Source organism: Ursus arctos, unplaced genomic scaffold (genome assembly GCF_023065955.2).
Source record: "Ursus arctos isolate Adak ecotype North America unplaced genomic scaffold, UrsArc2.0 scaffold_7, whole genome shotgun sequence".
Lineage (NCBI taxonomy): Eukaryota > Metazoa > Chordata > Mammalia > Carnivora > Ursidae > Ursus > Ursus arctos.
In genome coordinates this window covers 23,956,004-23,978,194 of record NW_026623089.1, presented here as the reverse complement: position 1 = coordinate 23,978,194, position 22,191 = coordinate 23,956,004, and the positions used below count along the sequence as shown (strand labels likewise).

At 44.1% G+C, this 22,191-nt stretch overlaps 1 protein-coding gene across 1 annotated transcript in view; it reads left to right on the top strand.

Annotated features, from left to right (window-relative positions):
* Positions 1-23: 23 nt before the first annotated feature.
* CFAP58 (cilia and flagella associated protein 58) overlaps positions 24-22,191 on the top strand; it is a 105,835-nt gene continuing 83,667 nt past the window's right edge. Inside the window, exons 1-4 of the mRNA XM_048218933.2 lie at positions 24-899; positions 6,515-6,586; positions 18,136-18,417; positions 20,434-20,582. Coding sequence (XP_048074890.1) covers positions 18,274-18,417; positions 20,434-20,582 — 293 coding nt within the window. The 5' untranslated portion in view covers positions 24-899; positions 6,515-6,586; positions 18,136-18,273. The remainder of the gene's footprint in view (positions 900-6,514; positions 6,587-18,135; positions 18,418-20,433; positions 20,583-22,191) is intronic.

Sequence of the window (22,191 nt, the reverse complement as noted above, 5' to 3'; positions counted from 1 at the left end):
TCGGGAGGGAAATATAAATCGAGACGCGACGCCGGCCCTTTTCTTTTTTTGCGGCTTGAATGGATTAAAATAACTCAGCAAATTGAACGAGAAGCCAATGCTTCGTTGTTTTTCTCCCCGAGTAACCCGGCACAAAGGAGCATGGTGACTGCCCGCTTCCATCTGTAGAGGGCGCTGTAGGACCCAAAGCTTGTTTACCGTTGTGCGTGGGACCCTGTTTGTGAAGTTCGGCGCGTGGGACAGCGGCCGCGCCACCCTGGTGGTCCTTAATGGGTTATGAAGTCCATAACGTATTCTTTTCCACTGGTGAGCTGCTGCAATGTCACAGCCAGTAGAAGTGGCCGGCAACGGTTTGAAAAAAAGCTGCATGAAGAGGGTTTGGGGGAGTCACACGCCACAGAGGGCGCCTTGGGGAAATTATGAGAACACACTGTCCAAATGGTTATCACCATTGCTGCTGCTGTTGGGTCTTAGTTCACCTATTTCCCTTCCTCTCGGAGCCGGCCAAATAACTTTAACACTCGCCTGGAAGACATTAGGCTGAGTCTCACAGATAAACAGGCGGTGAGACAAAGTGCTAAAAATAGACCCCCCTGGCCCTTGGCCCAGGTTACTCTTGTTTTCAAGCTTCTGCTGTTGCTCATAGAGCTTTCCTTACATCAGGGACAGATGGCAGAGTTTTGGGGGCGGGTGGGGAGGGATGGGGAATGGGCTTGTAGGGGCCAAGGGCAGGCTGCCCCAAGATGGGCCAATTTGGCAGGAACGTTATTTTGAGTTAAAAGCAATCAAGCCCCGGCAGATTCAGGAAAAGCTCTTCACCCCCTCAACCGCCTGCCTGCACTAGGAAGAGAGCTATTAACAGATTCCTCTTTACCTAAGAAGCTTCTCTGCATAATAAGGCAAGTTTCATTTTCCAGACTTCTCCTTTCCACGTCTGGTGACGGGTCTTTCTCCCCTTTGTATCCTCAGGCCCCTACCCCGCTCCTCAGCTCACATTACCTCCTGTCGCCTCACTGTCTTTGGAATTTCCGCATCTATATGGGTTCCCCTTATAGAGGAACCTAAATTTGATTTTCTCCTGTTAAAAAAATCTATCTCATGGCAGTTTGATTCTTGGTCTTGCTAGTAGAAGGACCTTAACGGGCAGAGGAAATTCTTCCTTCTTGACTGAGCGATCTAGGGAAACATTTGTGAAAGAGCTGTGTATTGCCAAAATGTCTGCAAAACAAATGCCAAACGTCTGTCATTCTCCCCAAAGCAGGCAGAAGAAATTCTTGGAGGGTAGGGACACTGCCCTAAGCACCCCTACACTGGCTTATAATCCTTGGGGTAAGAGTTCAGGGTTCTGTATGCTGGAATGTGAAGGTTAGTACTGAAATGTCCTCTGGGATTGTCATTCTGCGAGCAAAGTCGTTTCAGCAATTTCAGCTGTGTATATTTATTTATATAAGGAACATTTATTAGGTTTGTCTTTCCTTTAAACTTGATTTCACTCTTTGTGTCCTGGTGTGTCCTGCATTGGCTCCTCTCTGCTCTCAGCGCAAAGTTCACTATGTAACCTGGCACACAGGCCGTTCATGAATCCTCCTAGACTTGTCTCACCAAGTTCATATCTCACTACACGTTCCACACCGAAGTCCTTGCGGTTCTTGGAACTTGTGCTTCTCAGAATGTGATATGGGCTTTGTTCCCTGCCCCTACCCTGTAGATATGCACATGTGCTCTTTCTTCTGCCTGCAACCGACATCCACCTCTTTCTCTAACCTGTCACCCCATGCACACACACTTTTTTCTGGCCTGGCTAAGGTCTTCAAAATAGGCAATTTCTCTTCCAGGAACTCTTCCTTGAATTACCATGCCTTGGTTAGAATCCGCCTCGCCGCCACGTAGTTTCCACAGTGCCTTGTGCTTACTCTAGAAAGTGTTTTTAGAAGACAGGAAGGAACAAAGATTCAGCTTCTGGGAGCAGGAGGGACCAAGAAGTTAGGGACCCTCTGCTTCAAACACAGAACAGCTGAAAAAAAAGGTAGCGATGATTGAAAGGAAGAAAGGGGGAGCTCTAGGGGTGAGGCAAGAAGATAGAACTCAGAAGCACCTCGGGAGAGTTGTCTTATTTTATTTTTAAAGATTTTATTTATTTATTCGACAGAGATAGAGACAGCCAGCGAGAGAGGGAACACAAGCAGGGGGAGTGGGAGAGGAAGAAGCAGGCTCATAGCAGAAGAGCCTGATGTGGGGCTCGATCCCAGATCACTGGGATCACGCCCTGAGCCGAAGGCAGACGCTTAACCGCTGTGCCACCCAGGCGCCCCGAGTTGTCTTATTTTAAATAAGCCCAAAGGCTGACTGGAGGTGAGGACTCACTCAGGCCTTGGGTTCTAGAAAGGCAGAGATCTGGACTGGGGACCCCTGCCCACAACTGGGACCCTACCAAGGAGCTTAGGGACTAAAGGATGGAGAAAAGAACTCTCCCACTTGTCCAGGATCCCAGCAAGGAACTTTGTGGTTTGTCTGGGGCTCTGGATGAACCGAAGTTGTCTGCTATAGAAATGGAAACCACTAGCCTGGCTATGGCACGCATAGGTGTGAGGCCCCAATTTACACAACCGGTGTGGTGAGGGAATCCTGAAGTCAACATAAAATATCAAAGCTGTTTCCAAAGTGATGACTCTCCTTGGTCCTGTCAGAAGTGATTGAGAAACCCAGGTGTTTCTTCTGCTCTCTCGCAGCATAAACAATGCCCACTGAAGATGAACTTATAATAAGAAATTATAAACTAGGGGACAAACCACATGAGGGATGGGATTGGTAGGTATAATAAACAAGAGAATTAGCCTCTTAAGAACTCGATACAACAGCGCAATTTGAAACAGCCTATAAGATAGTTATAGTTCAAAATAATTACAAAGATAAAATGATAAAAAAAACGATAGAAATAACACTATGAAAAAATGGGCAAATTTGAAAAGTACAAATACAATATATAGAAATAAAAAGTTTAGTCATTGACACTCAAAAAAACTCAATGGTTAAAATTCTTTTCTTAATAAGCAGTAATAATAGTCAAAATAGTCCAATAACAATAACTCATTAAAAAGGGGAAGGGGCACCCGGGTGCCTCAATCGGTTAAGTGTCTGACTCTTGGTTTTGTCTCAGGTCATGATCTCGGGGTCCTGAGATGGACACTCAGTGGGGAGTCTGCTTTTCTGCCTCCCTCTCCCTCTCTCTCTGCCCCTCTCTCTGCTCGATCTCTCAAATGAATAAATAAATAAAATCTTTAAAGAAGGGAGGGAATAAAGAGAAGTGACATGTTAATCTCATTTACAAATACTCTATCAGAAATCCTAATGAAAATATTTCAGAATTCCAGCAGTATATCAAAATACAATTAAACACTTCTGTAGCATGATAAAAGTCAGGGGTGAAGTTCAGCCCCAGAACTAGTATCATGCTTAATGGGAAAATACTAGAAACGTCCTGTTCAAGTGAATGCCAGATAAGGACGTCTTCTTTCACCTCTTTTTCTTTTTTTTAACTCGTCAATTTGGAGTGTGATTGGTTGTAAGTAATAGAATACCTGACTATAATTTTGTATATGTTTGAGACTACAAGACACTTAAACAAATGGATTTATTTTTCTCAAATGAGAAGTCTGTATATAGATGGCTGCTTGGGTTGAATGCTTTGACAGCTTTGGGTCTGGTCAGAGGTGATGTACATATTACAAAAGCATCCTCCAAAGCTGTTTTCACCAATTTAGACTCACTGATAAGTATGAGAATGATTGTTTCCCCATATCCTTTCCAGCCCTGGCTATTTCCTAACTTCAACTAGGGTGGTTCTTTTTTTTTTTTTTTTTTGAAATAAACTTCTTTTTAGAAAAAGATTTTATTTACTTATTTATTTGAGAGAGAGAGAGAGAGAGAGCACATAGGGAGAGGGGAAGAATCTCAACCAGACTCCATGCTGAGCTTGGAGCCCGATGCAGGGCTCAATCTCATGACCCTGAGATCATGACCCTTGCCGAAATCAAGAGTCTGATGCTTAACTGACTGACCCACCCAGGTTCTTCTAGTATGCTTCTTTTATAGGTAAAACAGATATCTCAATGTGTTGATGTGTACTTCTTTAAATACAAGCGAGGGCTGAACGGAACATGATTATTGGCCATTTTTATGTCTTCATTTGTAGATAGTCGGTTATAACTTTGCCCGTTTTTCTGTTGGCTTGTTTCGTGTGTGTGTGTGTGTGTGTGTGTGTGTGTGTGTGTGTGTGAAGGTAAATAGAATTCTTTTCATGACCTCAGGTGCTGGATGTCACTTCAAATTCCACAGTGAAAGGTGACTAGTGACCAACACCAGACCAGCTGTAGGGCGGTCTCACACTGTACTTCACAGTCAAGAATATTAAAATAAACCCAAACAAACATGGGGACAGATTTCCTGTTGACCCCCAGCTGTGATTATCCCAGTATGTGGAATAAAATACACGACAAAGGGAGAAACAGGAAGCCAACGCTAGTCATGAACAGGGTGATGGATGGAGGAAAAAAGAGCATCTTCCTTGATTTGGTCAGTCTCTTGCCATCATGAATTCACCTTTGTGTGCAGTTTCAAGAGGTAATAAGTTGGTTTACGGAGCATTTCACTGGAGCAGGCTGCTTTGCTGAGACCTCAGATGTGTCCGTTGAACAGGACAGATGACTTACATTTGGCTCTTTCTTTCTTCAAGGCCTGTGCTGGGAATTGCTCCCTCTTCTACGAATTTTGGAACCAACAGGTTAGAGATTATTTACCCATAAAAGTGAAGTCGAGAGAAACTAGGTCACACAGTCAGGGTCACATTATTGTTCGGTGATGGCACAGTAGGTAAAACTTCCAGCACGTGGTTATACTATCGCTTTAACCACGTTACATATAACAACTCATTTAATTCTCGTAATAACCCCACACAGAAGGTATCATTAGCATTCCCATTTAACAGATGAAGAAAATGAGGCCCAGAGAGGCTAAGTAACTTGTTTGAGGTCACACAGCTAATAAGCGGCAGAGCCAGGATTTGAACCGGCACTTTGGCTCCAGAATCTTGACCTCAACTACTATGCTATATCTTTCTGTTCAAAGTAAATCCCCTTCAAATGTACAACGACATGGAATTTCCCCAAGAATGAGATTACAAAGGTTAAAATGTTTTTTACCTCAGAACCCAATATACTCACATATAAAAGATTCCCTAAAAACAATCCTTGTGCTTACTACATGTGAGACACTCTGATGTGTTCCCTCTTCTTTTTCTACCCATCTCTTACCCTTCTTGAAAATAAAAATGCAGGCCACAACTTACTAATGAGTCATGATCCAGAGTCAGAGAAAAAAATCTTCTTAATTTTTTTTTTTTAAGATTTTTATTCTTGGGGCGCCTGCGTGGCTCAGTCGGTTGAGCATCCGACTCTTGATCTCAGCTCAGATCTTGATCTCAGGGTCATGAGTTCAAGCCCTGCATTGGGCTCCACGCTGGGCATGGAGCCTACTTAAAAGAATTTTTTTTTAATTCTTTATTAATCTCCACACCCACCATGGCACTTGAATCCACAACCCTAAGATCAAGAGTCGCACGCACGCTCCGCTGACTAAGCCAGCCAGGCGCCCCCCAAAAATGCTTCTTTAAACCACTCTTCTAAGTCGCATCTCTGTTATGAAAGCTGTTAGTGGTTTATAGATGTTAAATTTCCAACCACACACAGCACGTGGAGTGGGGAAAACTGTCAGATAATTTCTGTCAAACTTGTTTCCGGTCAGTGGGTATTCATTGCTCTCCCTGTAGTTAATGTCTAAAGATGGTACCCTGGGACTTGAGATCACTATGCTGTAATCCTAGGAAAAAACCTGCCTTTACACATTCACTTATTCATTTACCCACTCATTAATTCAATAAATATTTGAGCACCTACCACATGCCAGGCGTTGTGCTAAATCAGGAGTTGGCAAACGACGGCTGGCAGGCCACCTCCGGAGCGCCACCTGTTTCTGTAAGTAAGGTTTTACTGGATCAGAACCATGCCCATTCATTTCTGTGCCGTCTGCGCCGGCTTCCGCGCTACAGTAGGAGAGCTGAGTGCAGAGGCCGTGTGGCCGAGGAAGCCCACAGTATTTCTTAATCTGGTCCTTTACAGGAAAAGCTGGCAGATTCTGGTGCTAGAGTCTAAAAATACAATGTCAGTTTAGACTGGTCTCTGCCGTCCTGGAGGTTTGAATGGTCCTGCTCAGCTTCAACTGGGTTTCAAGCGCCTTGGCGGGGGTGGGGGAAGGGGGGGGAGGAGGGGCTCGGGGCTTTTTGCCTCCCTCCCATTGTTGCCTCTGAGAACACCTGTTCACAGCAGGTGCTCCGCAGTCCTGTTCTGCTGCTGAAATTACTCAGTAGATCTGGCAGCAGAGATTGGAAAGAAAGAAACCTACTCACAGGGTAGAAAGGAGAGTTTATTCCTTTAACATAACACATAGTTTCATTTTATAGATGCCTGTCTGCTGCTGTGGGGAGCCAGTCGTCAACTTCCATTGAGTACCTACTGTGCATCTGGCCCTGGGGGTAAGAAAAAACATTTGGCTCAAACCTTGGCGCTTGTATCAAGGAGAGAGAAAGGAAGGAGATAAATGGATTTTACTGTACTCCTGAATACTTCCGTGGGGGGGCCCGGCGTACCTGGGGGTGATTTTGGTTATAACCACCTTAGGGTCTCAAATGTTTGTGTTCCAATGGCTTTTAACTTCCCGTCGTCACTAAGCACTCCTGAAAGTAACTGCTGTGTGCGTGCGTGTATAAGTGAATTATGTTTTTTCTTCCTTCATCAAACTTTCTGTTTTGACTGTCTCTTCTGGGTCAGCACCATAGATATATTTAAAGAAAAAACTGGTCCTTCGAGTCTGGTGGGAAAGACAGAAATAAACACATGGTTACAATATTGTGTACTGACAGCGACACTGAGGATTTTCTAGCAACACAGAGGAGGAGTACCGAACTAGGGAAGACTTCCTGGAGGAGATGACACTGAGCTGAGCTTGGAAAAGGCCAACTGGACAAAGAAGGAGACGTAGGATATTCCTGACAAGGGACCAGCATATGTGAAGTCTAGAGGTGTTCGAAAATAGGGTGTCTTCAGGGAATAGCAGACATAAGAGCATCGGCCCATCATCAAAGGGATTTGTGCTTTGATTTTTTTTTAAATTATTTATTCACTCATTTATTTATTCAATTTAATTATTCACTTGTGGTGGGAACAGGTTGTGTGGAGCTCCTCAGTCTTTTGAACTAATCTGGTTAGCCAGTTCGTTTGCGTAAGTCCTCACTGTCTCTTGGAAGGCATCAAACTGCAATCTTGGCCTGGCCTCTCTCGCCAGAGCACCCACTGAATGAGCCGTCAGACCCAAACATAATCTGACTGGGGGAAGCGCAGTTGCCGTTAAGCCAAGAAAATGCAAGGCAGGTTGGACGACAGTGTGGTTGTGGCACTGTCATCCCCTTCTGGTGAAAATTATCGCCTGCGGTGGGAGATCGCCCACTGCTTCTACCTCATGGCCAATCTTTCAGTCTTCCTGACGAATCTGCCCGAGCTGCGTCGCCTCCTCCGGTATCAAGAGGGAAGTCTGTATGGAGACCCTTTGGGAACCGATGTCAAATGCTCAACAAATGTTCTGTGAAGTAGATTAGGAGCAGATTAAAGGAATAAAATATGGCCCGCACCGTTTTGGAGAGCACCAGCCAGCTGGGGCTCTGTTCTGCCATCCAAGGTGAGCAGGGGGTCGGCTGATAAATGCTAACAATTTTCTGCAACATGTGGGCTTTTAATCTTCTCAACAGCCTGCAGGAGAAATGTTAGATGTGATGACTGGAGCAGTTTCTGCCCTGCTGTTTTGGGCCCCAAATACAGTTTTCAGATTTCATGGACAGTAAATTCAAGCAACATCACAAGAACGCCTGCATAAACAGGATTTGTGTTGGTCAGGGCTTTGGGGTTTTCCGGGCGTGTAAGCAATGGACACCAACTCCATCTAGCTTAAAGAAAGGAGGTGAATTTGTTGGGAGGTCCTATCTGGCAGCACTCGAGAGCATAGGTGTTGCCCGGCCTTCCCAGGATTGTTACCAGGCTCTGAAGAGGCATCAGCCATCAAGGAGGTCCCCTTCTGCCGGCTCTCCCTTCTTCCCTTGGGCCCATGGGTGTCCCTCCATGTTCAATTCGCTTTATTCTTCCCCCTAGGCAGCCTACCTTTCTCTGCCTCTCCTGGGCTTCATGTGCTCAGTTCCAGGCCCCAGCAATGAGTGGCTTGCAACTCTTGACCCCAATTATAGATCCCCAGGAAAAATAATGGAATTGACCTCATGTGGGTCAGGTCTCCACCCCAGCCCTTTCAGCTCTGGCTGCAGGGAGTCAGATAAGGCCATCTACAACATTTTGGCTTCTGGGAGGTACATACTTCCTGGTGGGAGTTACTAGTTTCAGAGAAGGGGATTGTGGGCTGCTCAGACTCCCCCCTAAATTGCCTCCAGGACCCCTCTGATCCCTTAGAGGAGTAGGTTTCCTTTAGGGCACAGTTGCTTTGCATTGCAGGCTGGGAATTTCCATGGAGGACCACATCTCAGTGTTTCTTTCTGCTTTTCTGGAGTTTCACTTTATATCCTCGCTGGGTGCTATGGAGGAGGTGAGCGCTATGTATGTAACGCTGTCCTTATTAACGAGTCATAACACAGCTTAGAAATCCTAGGAGGATACCGTGCGAGGCACTTACATCCAGGTTTAAACAAAGAGCTTTGCAGAGGTGTTACAGTTCATGACAATGTATTCAAGTTATCTGGCAGAGCAAAGGGGTGTGTCCTTGGCTGTTCCTGGTCTTTGTGTTTGTAGCCACTTCTCTGCATTCACCCACACACCTTGTTATCAACATTAGTGTCCACTGGCTCCTGAGAGGGACCCCATCCTCGCTGTAGCAGGATTTTTGCGTTCTTGCCTTGCTATCTGCCCAATGCTCCTTCCCATACTTGGGATTCCTTCTATTTTCTTCCATGTCTCTAATCCATCTGTATCATTTAAGGTGAAGTTCAAGGGCCATGTCTACCGTGTAGCTTTTCCTCATATGCCATCCTTCACTGTTCTTCCTTATTTTAGAACTCATTCGATACACATTCACTTAATAGTTATAAACTGAGAGGAGGGAAGGCCATTTATATTAGTTTGCTGGGGCTGCCATAATAAAGTGCCACCAACTGGGTGGCTTAAACAACAAGAAACTTACTTGCTCACAGTTCTGGAGGCTGGGAGACCAGGGTCAAGGTCTCAGTGGGTCTGGTTTCTCTCCGTGGTTGCAGATGGCCTTCTCACTCTATCTTTCCCCTGTGTACATGCATTCCCGGTGTCTCTTTGTGGTCCCAATTTCCTCTTTCGATAAGGACACAATTTAGATTATTTTAGGCCCACCCTCATGGCCTTGTTTTAACTCAGTCACCTCTTTAAAGGCCCCATCTCCAAATATAGTCACATTCTGAAGTAAGTGAGGGTTAGGGCTTCAACATATGAATTTTAGGGGGATATGGTTCAGCCTATAACATCAATGGAGATGGGGCTGAAGAAAATATAACATGATCCTTGTCTTCTTGTTGTTTGATAGCCTGGTAGAGAAGACAGATATTAAGCAACCATTTCTGTGAATACACGATTAATTACCATTGTGGGAGGGTCCAAGAAATAGAACACATGGTACTTGTAAAGGTAATCTGGTGCTGAGGGCTGGTCAGAAAAGATCTCCCTGAGAAGGTGAGGTCTGAAGGAAGGGTGGATGGGAGTCAGCCAGGTGAAGAGGAAGGGTTGAGTATACCGGAGGGAAAGATCTGCCTCTGTGAACTCCAAGCAGTGGGAAAGAACATGACATACACAAGGAATTGAAAGAAGCCATTGGGCTAAGAAGTGAGCTGTGGGAGAAGGCACCAGAAAATCAAAGGGGCCAGATTACACTGGATATTATATTCCGACATTCTCCTTTCAGTGCTTATGACATCCAGCCTTGGACTGTTTTAAAATTTTTTTTGTGTGGGGGAGGGGTGCCATACATGTTTTGCTTCTCCTTAAGCTCCCAGAGGAGGAGATCCTTTCTTCAGCTCCTTTTATATTCTCCACAGTATGCAGCATAGGTTGGGCATATAGTAGATGCTCAATAATTAAGTTAAGTGGATGTAATGAAAAATGAAATTGATAGAAGCAACTCTTGTCTAAAATGGGCTGACCCAATCTTGGTAGTCTGAGTTTCTCCTTGAGACTTTAAAAGGTGAGGACTTTTGGTAGTATGATGCCACCTAGTGCTCCTTTTTATTACAACAACAAAGGGGAGCAGTAATCTGGAAAATTGGAAATGAAGCACTTTCTTTCATTAGCATAAATTAATTTGTCCAACCACCCATCCTCTCATCCATTCAGCCATCCAAGTTGATGTCTACCTACATCTCTTTCCTGTGAGTTGAAGGTGTCATGTTCCTTTCCACTTCCCGTGGATCTCTGGTTTCCTTTGTTCTGGTCTTTTTGTCCCTATATTTTAAGTAATGCTCTCAGGCATCAGTGTCTAGACTGACAGAGCACCCATTGTGCTCAATATTGGCATGGCATGTTCTAGATGATCTAGACCATCGTATAATGTTAGAATTAATTGCAGATTTTCCTTTTTCTCTTTCTCCCAAAGCCAGATTGTGAATGCAAAGGGCAGTGACTCTGCCATAGTTAGTGCTGTGGTTCCTGTGGCCAGTCTTGTACCTACAACGTAGCCAGTGCTTTAAAAAAGTGTTTTCTGGATTGAATTTCTGTCACCTTGACAGGTCATCTGCTTGTAAAATAATCCTTCAGGGGATTCTTGGGAAATGGGAAGACATATAGCACCACAATGGACTCCAGTACAAAATATGGGTGGCCAGGGCCCTCTTAGTCTTTGTTATGTACCTTCAGGAGTGTTATGGCATCTCTCTGGATCACGGTGGTCCCACAACCTGATAGTCCCAATGTGTGATCAGGTCTCCTGTAAACACACAAAGTAGCCTGAGTCGTGTTTTCTGCCCTATGTTCACCTCATTCTAATTAGCTTGGCTTGCAGTTTGATTCAGCCTGCTTCTCCAGCTTCATCTGCCACCTCCCCCATCACCTCCATGCACATCATGCCTCAGCCATATTATGTCATGTTTGTCTACCAGATATACAACCTCTGTTCATGAATGAGATATAATTGTACAAATGTGGATTTTCTCCAAGTTCACTCACAAACTTAGTAATGTTCCAAATAAGATTTCTCATGAAGAACTTGAAAAACATCCTGAAAATTATATGGGGTGATGGAGGTTCATGAGAAGCCAGTGCAGTCTTGACGGAAGTAGGGGTGGGGGACTTGCCCTTCAATCATGATGACTGGCTACAGAACCAGCGTGGTACTGGCACAGGATCAAACCAGAGTGCTCAGAACATACCCATATGTATTTGGGAACCAAGATGTTGAAAATGGGCTCACTCCATTGAGAAAAAAAAACCTGGATCCTTATCTCACACCATATGCAAAAGTGAACTCCAAATGGATTCTAGAACTGAATGCTAAGAAATAAAATTATGAAACTAATGGAAGAAAATGACAGAGACCTTTATGACCTTGGGGGAGTTGAGAAGGACTTGTTAAATCATTTGAAAAAGTAAAAAAAAAAGAAAAGAAAAAAGAAAAAGAAAGAAAGAAAGAAAAAAGATGAAGGGCTGCAAAATGAAGGACTGTTGTCTTACAAAGGACATTACAAGCAAAGTTTCCAGTTTTTGAAGGCAGATTAATGTCCAGACTTTACAAAGACCTCTTGCAAATCAAATAAAAAAGAAAAAGAGCAATTGAAAAATAGACAAGGCTATAAATAGACACTTCACAGAAGGAGGCTCAAGTGGTTTATAGATGTATGAAGAAATGTTCAATTTCACTAGCAGTCAGAGGGATGCAAAGTAAAACAAAAATATGTTGACACTACTTCCATGATAATTGACAGAATCTATCAAATTGGCTAATTAGACGAGGTAGTATATGCAAGGCACTTACGATAGTATCTGGCACTGAGTAAACACTGTGAGTGTTTATGAATCTACAAACTACCATGAGCTGACAAGGATGGGAGTGGGGGACAGAAACCCTTGCACTATGCAGTGGAGCATAGTATAGGGCAGCAATTCGGGGGTTCAATCCAGCAGTACTGGGTGAAGGTAAGTACCCAGGGCTGCTTCCGGGTGACTAGGCACCTTTGTGCCATTGGAGAATAGTGTCCACCACTAGGCAGATGAATTTGAAAAAGGCTACCTTCTGGATGGTTATAGCCTTCTAGGTTCATGACAACCAGGGAAGAGAGCTTTTGTGGGAAGAAAAGGGCACATCTTCCTTCAGCGGGGCACACGACATAAGGAAGAGTAGAGGCTGTGTTCCAGCCCCCACATGCCCTGTGGCTGGATGTGTTTGTACAGGACAAGTTGCATAACCCAATGCGATGGCCCTGTGCATCCCCTGTAACTTTACAGTCTCATTTGAGGCATGTATTTCTTAGGAATTGCACATGGGTCCATAAAGGACCAGGGACAAGGATGATTATGCCTGCATTGTTTGTGGTATTGGAGAGGTAGAGGTAGCCTTGGTATCTGTTTGGGGAATGGAAGTTACGTGTGTGGATGCCCAATATGGAAGGTTATGCAGAAATCAGAAGTGATGAACTAGGGTTGCAATGCCAACTGCAAAAGGACAGATCTGGAAAAAGAATATGGAGTGAAAAAAAGTAGAAAATAAGGTGATCCCTAAGTCCAATATCATTATCAAACATTTAAAAAACACACTAATAAAAGTGTATATACTTTTCAAAAATACATATCCATGCACAGTAGCCTGAATGGCTATGGGACTGAGGAGAGGTAGGAGTAAGGATGGGGATAAAGGGAAAAGATAATACAAGAGAGGGGTCTCGCGCGTTTCAGGAAGCGAGTTGTTTACTCCAGCACTCTGTACCTGAAGGCTAAAGGGGATGGTGGAAGAGGGGGAGAGGGAGAAGAAACGGTCATGAGAGAGGAGCCCCAGATGAAAGGTAGCTTTTTAAAGTGTGGTTCCACATTCGTTTTCCCAGGGTGCTTCGAGCGCTGCACCCTATTTTTCTCACCACTAGTGACTAAACCCTTTGAAGGCAGGGTCTGTGTTTTCTCTACCTTACTTTCCCTTCCGTGTCTTGCGTACCGTAGCTGCTTCATTAGAGTTGAATTGACTCGAACTGAGATTATTTCTTGTTCCCGCGACCAAACCTTTGTCACAGAGAGCAGACGGTGTCTGCCGGTCCTTCCAGAAACCTCTGATGCACATTTCCATCTAAGCTTTAGTCCTGGGCTGGCCCTAGAGGCCTCCGGGCTCTGCCCCACCGCCCTCTCTCCTGGAGCCTCTTGCACGCACCTTGGGATTCCGCCTAGCCTCTTAGAGGCCCCGCCCCTTCGCCTCCTTGGTCCCGCCCCATTCAGGATAATTTGCATATGCCTCTAAGGGACACTGCCCAGGCGCCCGCCCCAGAGGCTCCGCCCCTTTAGGTCATCCGCCTGTTTCCCTAGAGGGCGTGGCGGTTGCCAGGCGACGGGAGGACGCGCCGAGCGCTGGGTTTCTGCCCGCTGCGCTGGATACAAATAAAGTGGCGCCCTTTTAGACGCTGGGGGGAGTGCACAGCCCCTTCCTCAGACTCGGGCCCAGTTTCCGCGATCACCACAGCAGCCTCTGAGGCTACCCCCAGAAAGCGTCAGGATGGCCGAGGTCAGGAGTCAGTGCCCCTCTTTCTATCGTCTCTCGCTCGACTCCTCCCCTTAGTCCCTCTCCTACCGTTGACTTATCCCCTGTCACATCCATTGATTCCGACATTTCCTCCATCAACATCCTGTCCTCACCTGCAGCCTCACCCCATTCCTCTGTCTCGTTGGTTCTGACCCCTTTACCAGGAGAGAGACAGGAGTCTCTTCTTCAATTGGGTAGACACACCCCGCCCCCACTCTTAAAACTGGCTCTGTGTTAAACATAGTATGAAATTCATGAGTTCCCAGACTCACACATGACAGGCACCCACTCCTAGATTTTGAGCCATAAGGTGATACCACAGGAGAGACACGAAGAAATATTGATGTCTCACTGACTGGGGGGACCTGGAGGAAGGCTTCATAGATACCCACTGTCACCCTTATTCATTGATCCTTGTCCACCTGTCACACCATGATTCCCTATCATCAGATCACCTGCTGTGACACATCTCCTTTAAGCTCTTCACCCACCACCAATGTCCTGTCATTGATCACTGTGTTAAAATCTTGTAGCGTCATTCACTCCCCCTCTTTGCAGTATACCCCATCTTCAGCCTCACTGATGAGGGGTCATTTCTGCAGTCCTTTATTGACCCTTTGTCCATTAGCCCCCTCATTTGTAATTTGGACAACCTCGAGTCCCTGTCATCACTTGCTAGTCACAGTCCCCATTCATCATGGTCCTACCCCATTCCTCCATCGTCCCATCAGAGTCCTCCCTCATCTCACCTGTCACAGGGTCAGTCTCAACCAGGGTCAGCTACATAATTGGTGGGACTCAATGAAAAATGAAAATGCAGAGCTCCTTGTTCACAAATGATTAAGAATTTCGAAACGAGACAGCAGAGTATTAAACCAAGCGTGAGGTTTATTGAGCAAGAGGCCCTGTGCACCCTTGCAGATTGTGTACCCACCGGAAGCCTGGTCCCCTCTTCTCTCATCACCATCACACTCTCATTCTGTTCTACTTCCTTCTATCTCCTCTACACCATTCACATCCCTCATCATTCCGTCTTCTCCTCCACATCTAGTCTCCCCTTATAAACTCCATCATCCTGTGGGCAAAGCTCCCTCCTTCCTTAGCATGCAACCCCCTTCCCACTCTCCTCCTCTTCACTCCTGGGCTCCTCACGCTCGTGTTCCTCTCACATCCACACAGCGGTGGCCACCATACCCTGTTACCCTAGCTCGTTCATGTCCCTTTCCTCCCCATCTCCTCCTCCTGTTCCTTCCAGCTCTCCTTTATTTGTCCCTTTATTTGCTTTTGAGCATTCCCTCCTTTTCTCCCTCGCCGGTCATCTTGGTTCATTTCATTCTTCATTCTCCACACATAAACCCCAGATACTAACACCATGAACAGATTATTTCCCGGTTCCTTCCCCTTCATGATCTCCTCTCATTTCTTCCCTTCTTCTATTTTTCTTCTCACTCGATGTCAGCCAGGTTTTCCTCACCTCTGCTTCTACAAGTCTCCATTAACACTCTGGCCTCATTTATCACGGCAGCTCTCCTGTCCCTTTTCCTTGTCCTTCTCTCACTGATTGGTATTCCCCGTGCCCAGAGCAGTGCCTGGCAGATAGTAAACGCTCACAGGATAGGTGTTGAATGAAGGAACATCACAGTTCCTTTCTGACTTGTTCATGTCGAAATGGTACTTGCAAAATAGATACCATTATATGCTCTGACGGAGCAGACACCAACTGCTTATTAGTCCGAGCTCAGAGACTATTTTTGCCGTGCTTTTAGTGGCCATGTATTTTTAAAATGACAATATGAACAAATCTGTTTATAAAAGTTCTTATTAAAAACTTTGCTTTCTTTGATATTTTCCCATTCCTGTGCTAAGTGCCAGGTGTACAGGGAAAACCTAGTCTGCAAACAAATCTTTAGGCTAGTGATCAAGCGTTGACATGAGCACCGTCGAAAGGGCTGGAACCGAGAACGTTGCCTTGCTGCATCTTGCTGTGTGCTCATGTTTAGCATTAACAAGGGGAAAACACAGGGCAGCAGCAGCACCGTGTTTTCTTAATACGATTTTTCTCTCCTTGGTGGAATTGCTATATTGTGATGTTGGCAATAAGCTGCTTTTAGTCGGGAAGGAAACCTCTGTTGAGTTTAACATTAGTACCAATGTTGTTATAGAAAATGTTATAGATATACTTGCTACTCCGCATCTATTTTAAGATGCGGGTTCTTTTGCTTGGGTGCCATCTTTGGAAATCAGCAGTACGAGTGTTTTGGAAAACCAAAAATATGTAGACTTTCTCTATATTGGGCAAGACAGGCTTGTCAAGGCGGAAGGTAAACGAGATTGCTTACCCTAAATCTGCAGGGTGAATTTAAATTTTACTTTCTTTGGGGGATTAGAGAAATCATCTCAGTTGATTTCTTTGATTAGCGATGGGGTGTTGATGTTGAAGCTCTTTTCGGGGTAGACTATCGAAGCGTCATGTTGCATACCTAAATAAGGCCTTTCAGACCTTCTCAGTTCCGAAGTCTTGAGTGGGTCTGCATGGCCTACAGATTAATCCGCTTCATAGCCCCTAGAATTCCACTGAAGGCCTCCAGTCTGTCCTTATCTCCCTGTCTCGTCTTCTCTTTCCTTCTCCCTGTCGGACTCCTTATACTTTAGCCAACGTGAGCTTCTTAGAACCAATCGCAAATCCTGGATACTGCTGGGCCCTGAGCGTTTGTTCAGGCTTTGCTGTGGGCCAGGCATACCTTTTCTCTCCATGTTCACCTGTGAAAATTTCGCTTTCCCTTCTGGGCCTGTTCAAATACCACCTCCTTTAGGAAATATGCTTTTATTCTTGTTGCTGGGTGTAATTCCATCTTCCTATAGGTCCCTTGTAGAATGTTGAATCCATTTTATGGCAGGTATCAAATTCCTTACTTCCATTGTCTGAAAACAATTCCTTACTTCCATGGCCTTAAATAGTCGAGATTTATCGTCTCTCAGTTCCGGAGGCTAGAAGTCGGCAATCAGGGCATTGGTGGGACTGTGCTTCCTCTGACTCTAAGTAAAATCCTTCCTTGCCTCTTCCTGGCTTCCGACAGTAGCTAGCTATCCTTAGCTTTCCTTGGCTTATAGCTGCCTCAGTCTAATCCCTGTGTCCGTCTTTGGGTGGTGATTTCCTGTGTTGGTGTTCCTATCCAAGTCCCACCCCCTACTTTTTTTTTTTTTGAGATATAATTGACACGTGACATTGTATTAATTTTAGGTATACAACATAATGATTTGATGTATATAATTGTGTATATATATATACATACTGCAAAATGATTACCAGAAAAAGTTTAGACATCCATCACTACACAGTTACAACTTTCCCTCTTCTTATAAGGACACCAGTCCTATTGGCTTAGGGCCCACCCTACTCCCATATGACCTCAAGTTAACTGATTTTATATATAATGATTCTACTTCCAAACAAGGTCATGTCTACAGGTACTGGGGGGTAGAACTTCAACATACCTTTGTGGGGAAAAAATTCAACCCTTAACACTAGAGAAATGAGAATTCTTGTATAACTGACTCCCAGGTTCTCATCTAAGTCATAGCCAGATATGTTTGAATTACATCTGTATGTCTGGGCTTTAAAAAAAAAATAATTTGTTGTCCATCTGAGCATGGGAAGCGAATCTGGAGAAGGCCTATGAACATGGCACAGGGGGCGTCTCAATACACCTGTGGAGGTGACCTCACCGAATTATTTTAAGAGATAAAAACGATGGAATATCTTTTAGGAGACTATTCCATACTTCAGATGGGGTTTATTGTCAGTCTGTGAGACTTCAAGGTATCGACAGCAAAATCTCCTTATAACTGACCATGAGATGCCATGGCTTTCCTCTGCAGTCCTGGGGGCGGTAAGAAGCAGAATGAAGTGAAAACAAATCAGGGCTTGGAATAGTCATAAAAGCTATCAAAATTTATTGGGTGCCTCCTGTTTGCCAGGCACGTGGCCAAGTGTTTAACATGAATGATCCTATTTAATCTGCTCTTTGACACCACGTGGTAGGAAATATTACTATTGTGTACATATATATAATATATTGTTATTATATTATACATATTATTATCCTAACACACATGTGTACATTATACATGCATCAGGGGATGAACAAGATGTCTTTCCATCATGTAGTTTTGTCAGTGGCCTTTATTTTGCTTCGGTGAAGGTCTCACCTTCATAGCTAATAATAGCTAATAATCCCCGAATAGTAATGGTGTACATGTTGCAATACTCATTCCTCTCCCTGCTCGTTTGTACAGGAAAAGAGTGAGAAACTAGCCCTGGAAGAAACTGCATTTGAAGAAATCGAAAGGGATTTTCAGGAGGTTCTCAATGAACTTTCAGGAGACAAAAGTCTGGAGAAATTTAGAATCGAATATGAGAAGCTTCATGCTGTCATGAAGAAGTCTTATGACAATGAAAAGCGTCTGATGGCCAAATGCAGGGAGCTAAATGCAGAGATTGTGGTTAATTCCGCGAAGGTCGCCACTGCCCTGAAGCTCTCCCAGGATGATCAGACCACCATTGCCTCCCTGAAGAAGGTCAGTGATCTTGTAGAAACGAACCGAGGCAGAGGGGCCATAAACGCATCCTATATTTGAAACGTCTTTCTTTCCTTATATTGGCAGCTCTAGGCTGGTAGTAAATGAGTTATTAAGTAAAAATTTACATGATTTATATATTCATTAAGCCTAGGGACTAATGTTCATTTTCAAAGGAAATAATTAGCCTGGGTGAATTTCACTATGCAGAAAATAACGCAGAACCTTACTGGCCTGGTTTCTAAGAAATAGTAGGTTAGCTAAAAGAGTTAGAGGTAAGTAAATGTAATATTAGGGACCTCGGTATGTCTTGTTTGATACAAGATGAGTAATTAAATATCTCATGATGATAGCTTGTTAAGGATTTTTTTAAAAGGATATTTTCATATTTTTGCTTTTCCCACTGTTTTAGGAGAAATTACCTTGAAAATTCCTAGATAGTAAATTTCATGATCTTGCTTCCTCCTTAATCCTCCCAGTTCCTCCTAACGGGAAACCAGGGATTCAGTCTGGGGAATATTGAGGAAGTTTGGCTCCTTTTTACCCTTTATTTTTTTCACTCTCAACTGTGTTGCATTATTTTGAGGGTAAAATGTAAGTGTTCCTCGTTGATCTCAGGGTGATAAAAAGTTAAGAGATTTTAATTTATAATTGAGACCCTAGTGATGAGAAATAACTCATGAACTTTTTAGATAAGTCCCTTGATATCATACAATGAAACGTCACCCAATTTAAATGAATCTCCAAGACCAGTGCAAATGATGACATCTGTTTTCTTAGAAACGACCTTTTTTAAAGTGCTATTTTCTCTCTATTGTCATTTTCTTCTTTTGCCGAGAAACCAATAAAAGAAGGCTTTAATTCATTTTCTGATGAGAAAAAAACCCCTTTTTTATTGTAAATTAAAAAACTGGAAATGGAAGTCATGAACTGATTAAAATATAATTGGTGATTGATCGGGACAAAACTTCATATAATCGTATTTTCATTTAACTATCCTTCATTTGTTCTGCTGAAAATAGTACTTACGTTTGCTACAAAAAAAATACCCCATAACTGTTTTGAATCACTAAATTATGTAAAGTTACCCCAGACCCTTCTCTCTTTCTAATGTAATAGTGAGCACGAATTTATGGAAATCCTCTCTTCCGCTCATTTTATGACTTGTCAACATGAAAGTGGAATATTGTCACCTCGAGCTTATAGGTTCTTACCTGTATAAAGGACTCACATTCCAAGGGACAAAATTTTGCTAAAAAAATTGAGGAGCAGGGTAAAACTCAAGGCTGTTGCAACATTTACTATGCTTTGGTCACTTATTTGAATGGTTGTAATTCCCTTTTAAGTATTTATGCTAAGATTCCACATTGCATTTCGTAACAGTAAGAAAGCCCAAACTGCGTGAGTTGTTTCCACTCCCAGCGAAGGGCTTTGTTTTTCCCCTGTGAGCATTTGATGAGAAAAGGACTGGGTGTGGGTTTCTGGAATGAGAATCACCGAGGCTGTTGTATACAATTACGTGACAGCGAAGACCACTTTGCTACGAATTGTTCTAAAGCTGACATTACCCCCAGGACTGCTTACTTGGGACCCGAGAACAAAACAGTTTTTAAATTTGGAATCTATCAGGACCTTCACATTTACGGCTTGCATCCAAGGCCACTCCTCATTATTTTTTTTCCTCCAAAAATGTCTGGACTTGGAAAGCACATACACTTTCCCTTTTAATTTTGTAACCGTATCTTAACATCTTTATTAGAAATATCCCTCTCGTTACAGCAGCCCCTGTAGGATGTGAGCCAGGACTCCTCCTAAAGCTGCTGTTGGGTATTGACTGGCTCCTGTTGAGCAATTCAGTAAGTCAATATCAATGGGATGCATAATGTACAATATGTAACCTTCTTTCCCCATAAATGACTGCTATAGTGGAGTTGTTTCGTTATTCTGTTTGCTCAGTTTATCTTGCATCTGGATCGTAGTTTTGTTTTTCTCACGAATGTCCCGTGGCCCATATAGGAAATCGAAAAGGCCTGGAAGATGGTGGACTCAGCCTATGACAAAGAACAGAAGGCCAAGGAGACGATCCTTGCCCTGAAAGAGGAAATAGTGAACCTAACCAAACTAGTGGAGCAGGGGTCTGGACTGTCCATGGACCAGGATAGCAAGTAGGTCATGACTTCTTGATGGGTGTTGAACTTGCTTTTGCGGAGGCCCCCTTTTCGGCAGACGGCCCGGGGCTTGCAGTGTCACCTTGAATGTTCTTTGTGATACAAGAGTCTCCTGTTGTGGTTTCCTGGAGATCGTTTTCCGTCTATCGCTATTTTTTTGTTTTTAATTTTCCCTTTCTCCGTACCCAAGAGCTCCTAATTTGTGGTTATATTAAACTTCTGGCTCTGCGGAAATATGAACTATCTGAAAACGAGTATAATATTTTAGGTTTCTTTCAAACTTTTGTGGACTGGGACTGGCTGCTTTTCCGCTCTGATTTCCAGCTTCTTCCCCAACTCCCATGATTAGCCCCATCACCATCCTTCTTCCTTCTCAGGTTCTAGGCCAGGAAACATGTTCTAGGCCACTCCGTTATCCCTTAAAGCTTCGTCTTGTTGATTCTGTCTTCTAAGCGTCTCTTCTGTCTTTCCCCGCTTGCTATTAGCAGCGCTAATGCCTTGCTTTGGGCCCCTCATTCTCTGCTGGGTTTGGTGATGGACTGCTCACTGGTTTCCCTGCCTTCAAGGAGACATCTCCCCTCTGCACCACCTTCCACATCTCAGATTTAGACTTCTGAAACATGAACCTGTGTGCTTCTATCTCCAGTACGTGTTCCAAACACCTTCAATAGCTTCCCATTCCCAAAGGATGCAGCCTCGTCTTGAGCTTGTCTTTCAGGGTCCTGCATAGATCTGCCTGTCAGCCTCACTAGATTTGTCCAGAAACACCATGCTTGCTTATGCCTCCACACCTTTGAACATGCTGTTTTCTATGCCAGGAATTCTTTTGCTTCCTTTTGCCACACAGTAAGCAACTATGCACCCTTCGAGACCTATCTCAAACACCGTCTTAATTTCATCACTCTCAGCATCTCTGTTTCAACCTCCTTCCCATCCCTAGAACCAATGACTAAGCATGAGAGTCACTTGTTCTGTTTCCATAGAACGCAACCAACATCTATCTCAAGTATGGCACTGATCACATTGTACTGAAATTAGTTGTTGATACACTTTGTTACCCATTAGGCCGTGAGCTCCTTGAAGGAAGATACCTTTACCTTCCCTTTAGGACTCTAGCACTGTGCAGGTCATGCGAAACCTTGCATTAAGTAATGAGTCGGGGTGAGCACACACACTTCCTTAGCCATTTTTGACCATATCTAACTGGTGTCTAGATTTCTCATGCTTTGTAGGTGTATTTATCCAATGTGGAGAGATGGTTCTAAGTGCAGGCGTTGGGGAGGGACTAGGAAAACTAACAATAGATGCAGTGTCCATAATAATGGGCTCCATTTTCTCATTAAAGAAGTCAAGCCTCATCAGAGCAACTACTAGCAATGGGAGGGAACTGACCAGTTAGGGGGAGTATTTTTTTTTAAAGATTTTAATTTATTTATTTGAGAGAAACACAGAGAGAGAGCGCACAAGTGGGGAGAGGGGCAAAAGGAGAGGCAGAGGAGGAAGCAGACTCCCTACAGAGCATGGAGCCAGATGTGGGGCTCGATCCCAGCACCCCCGCCCCCCGCAAAGTCAGATGCTTAACTGACTGAGTCACCCAGGTGCCCCA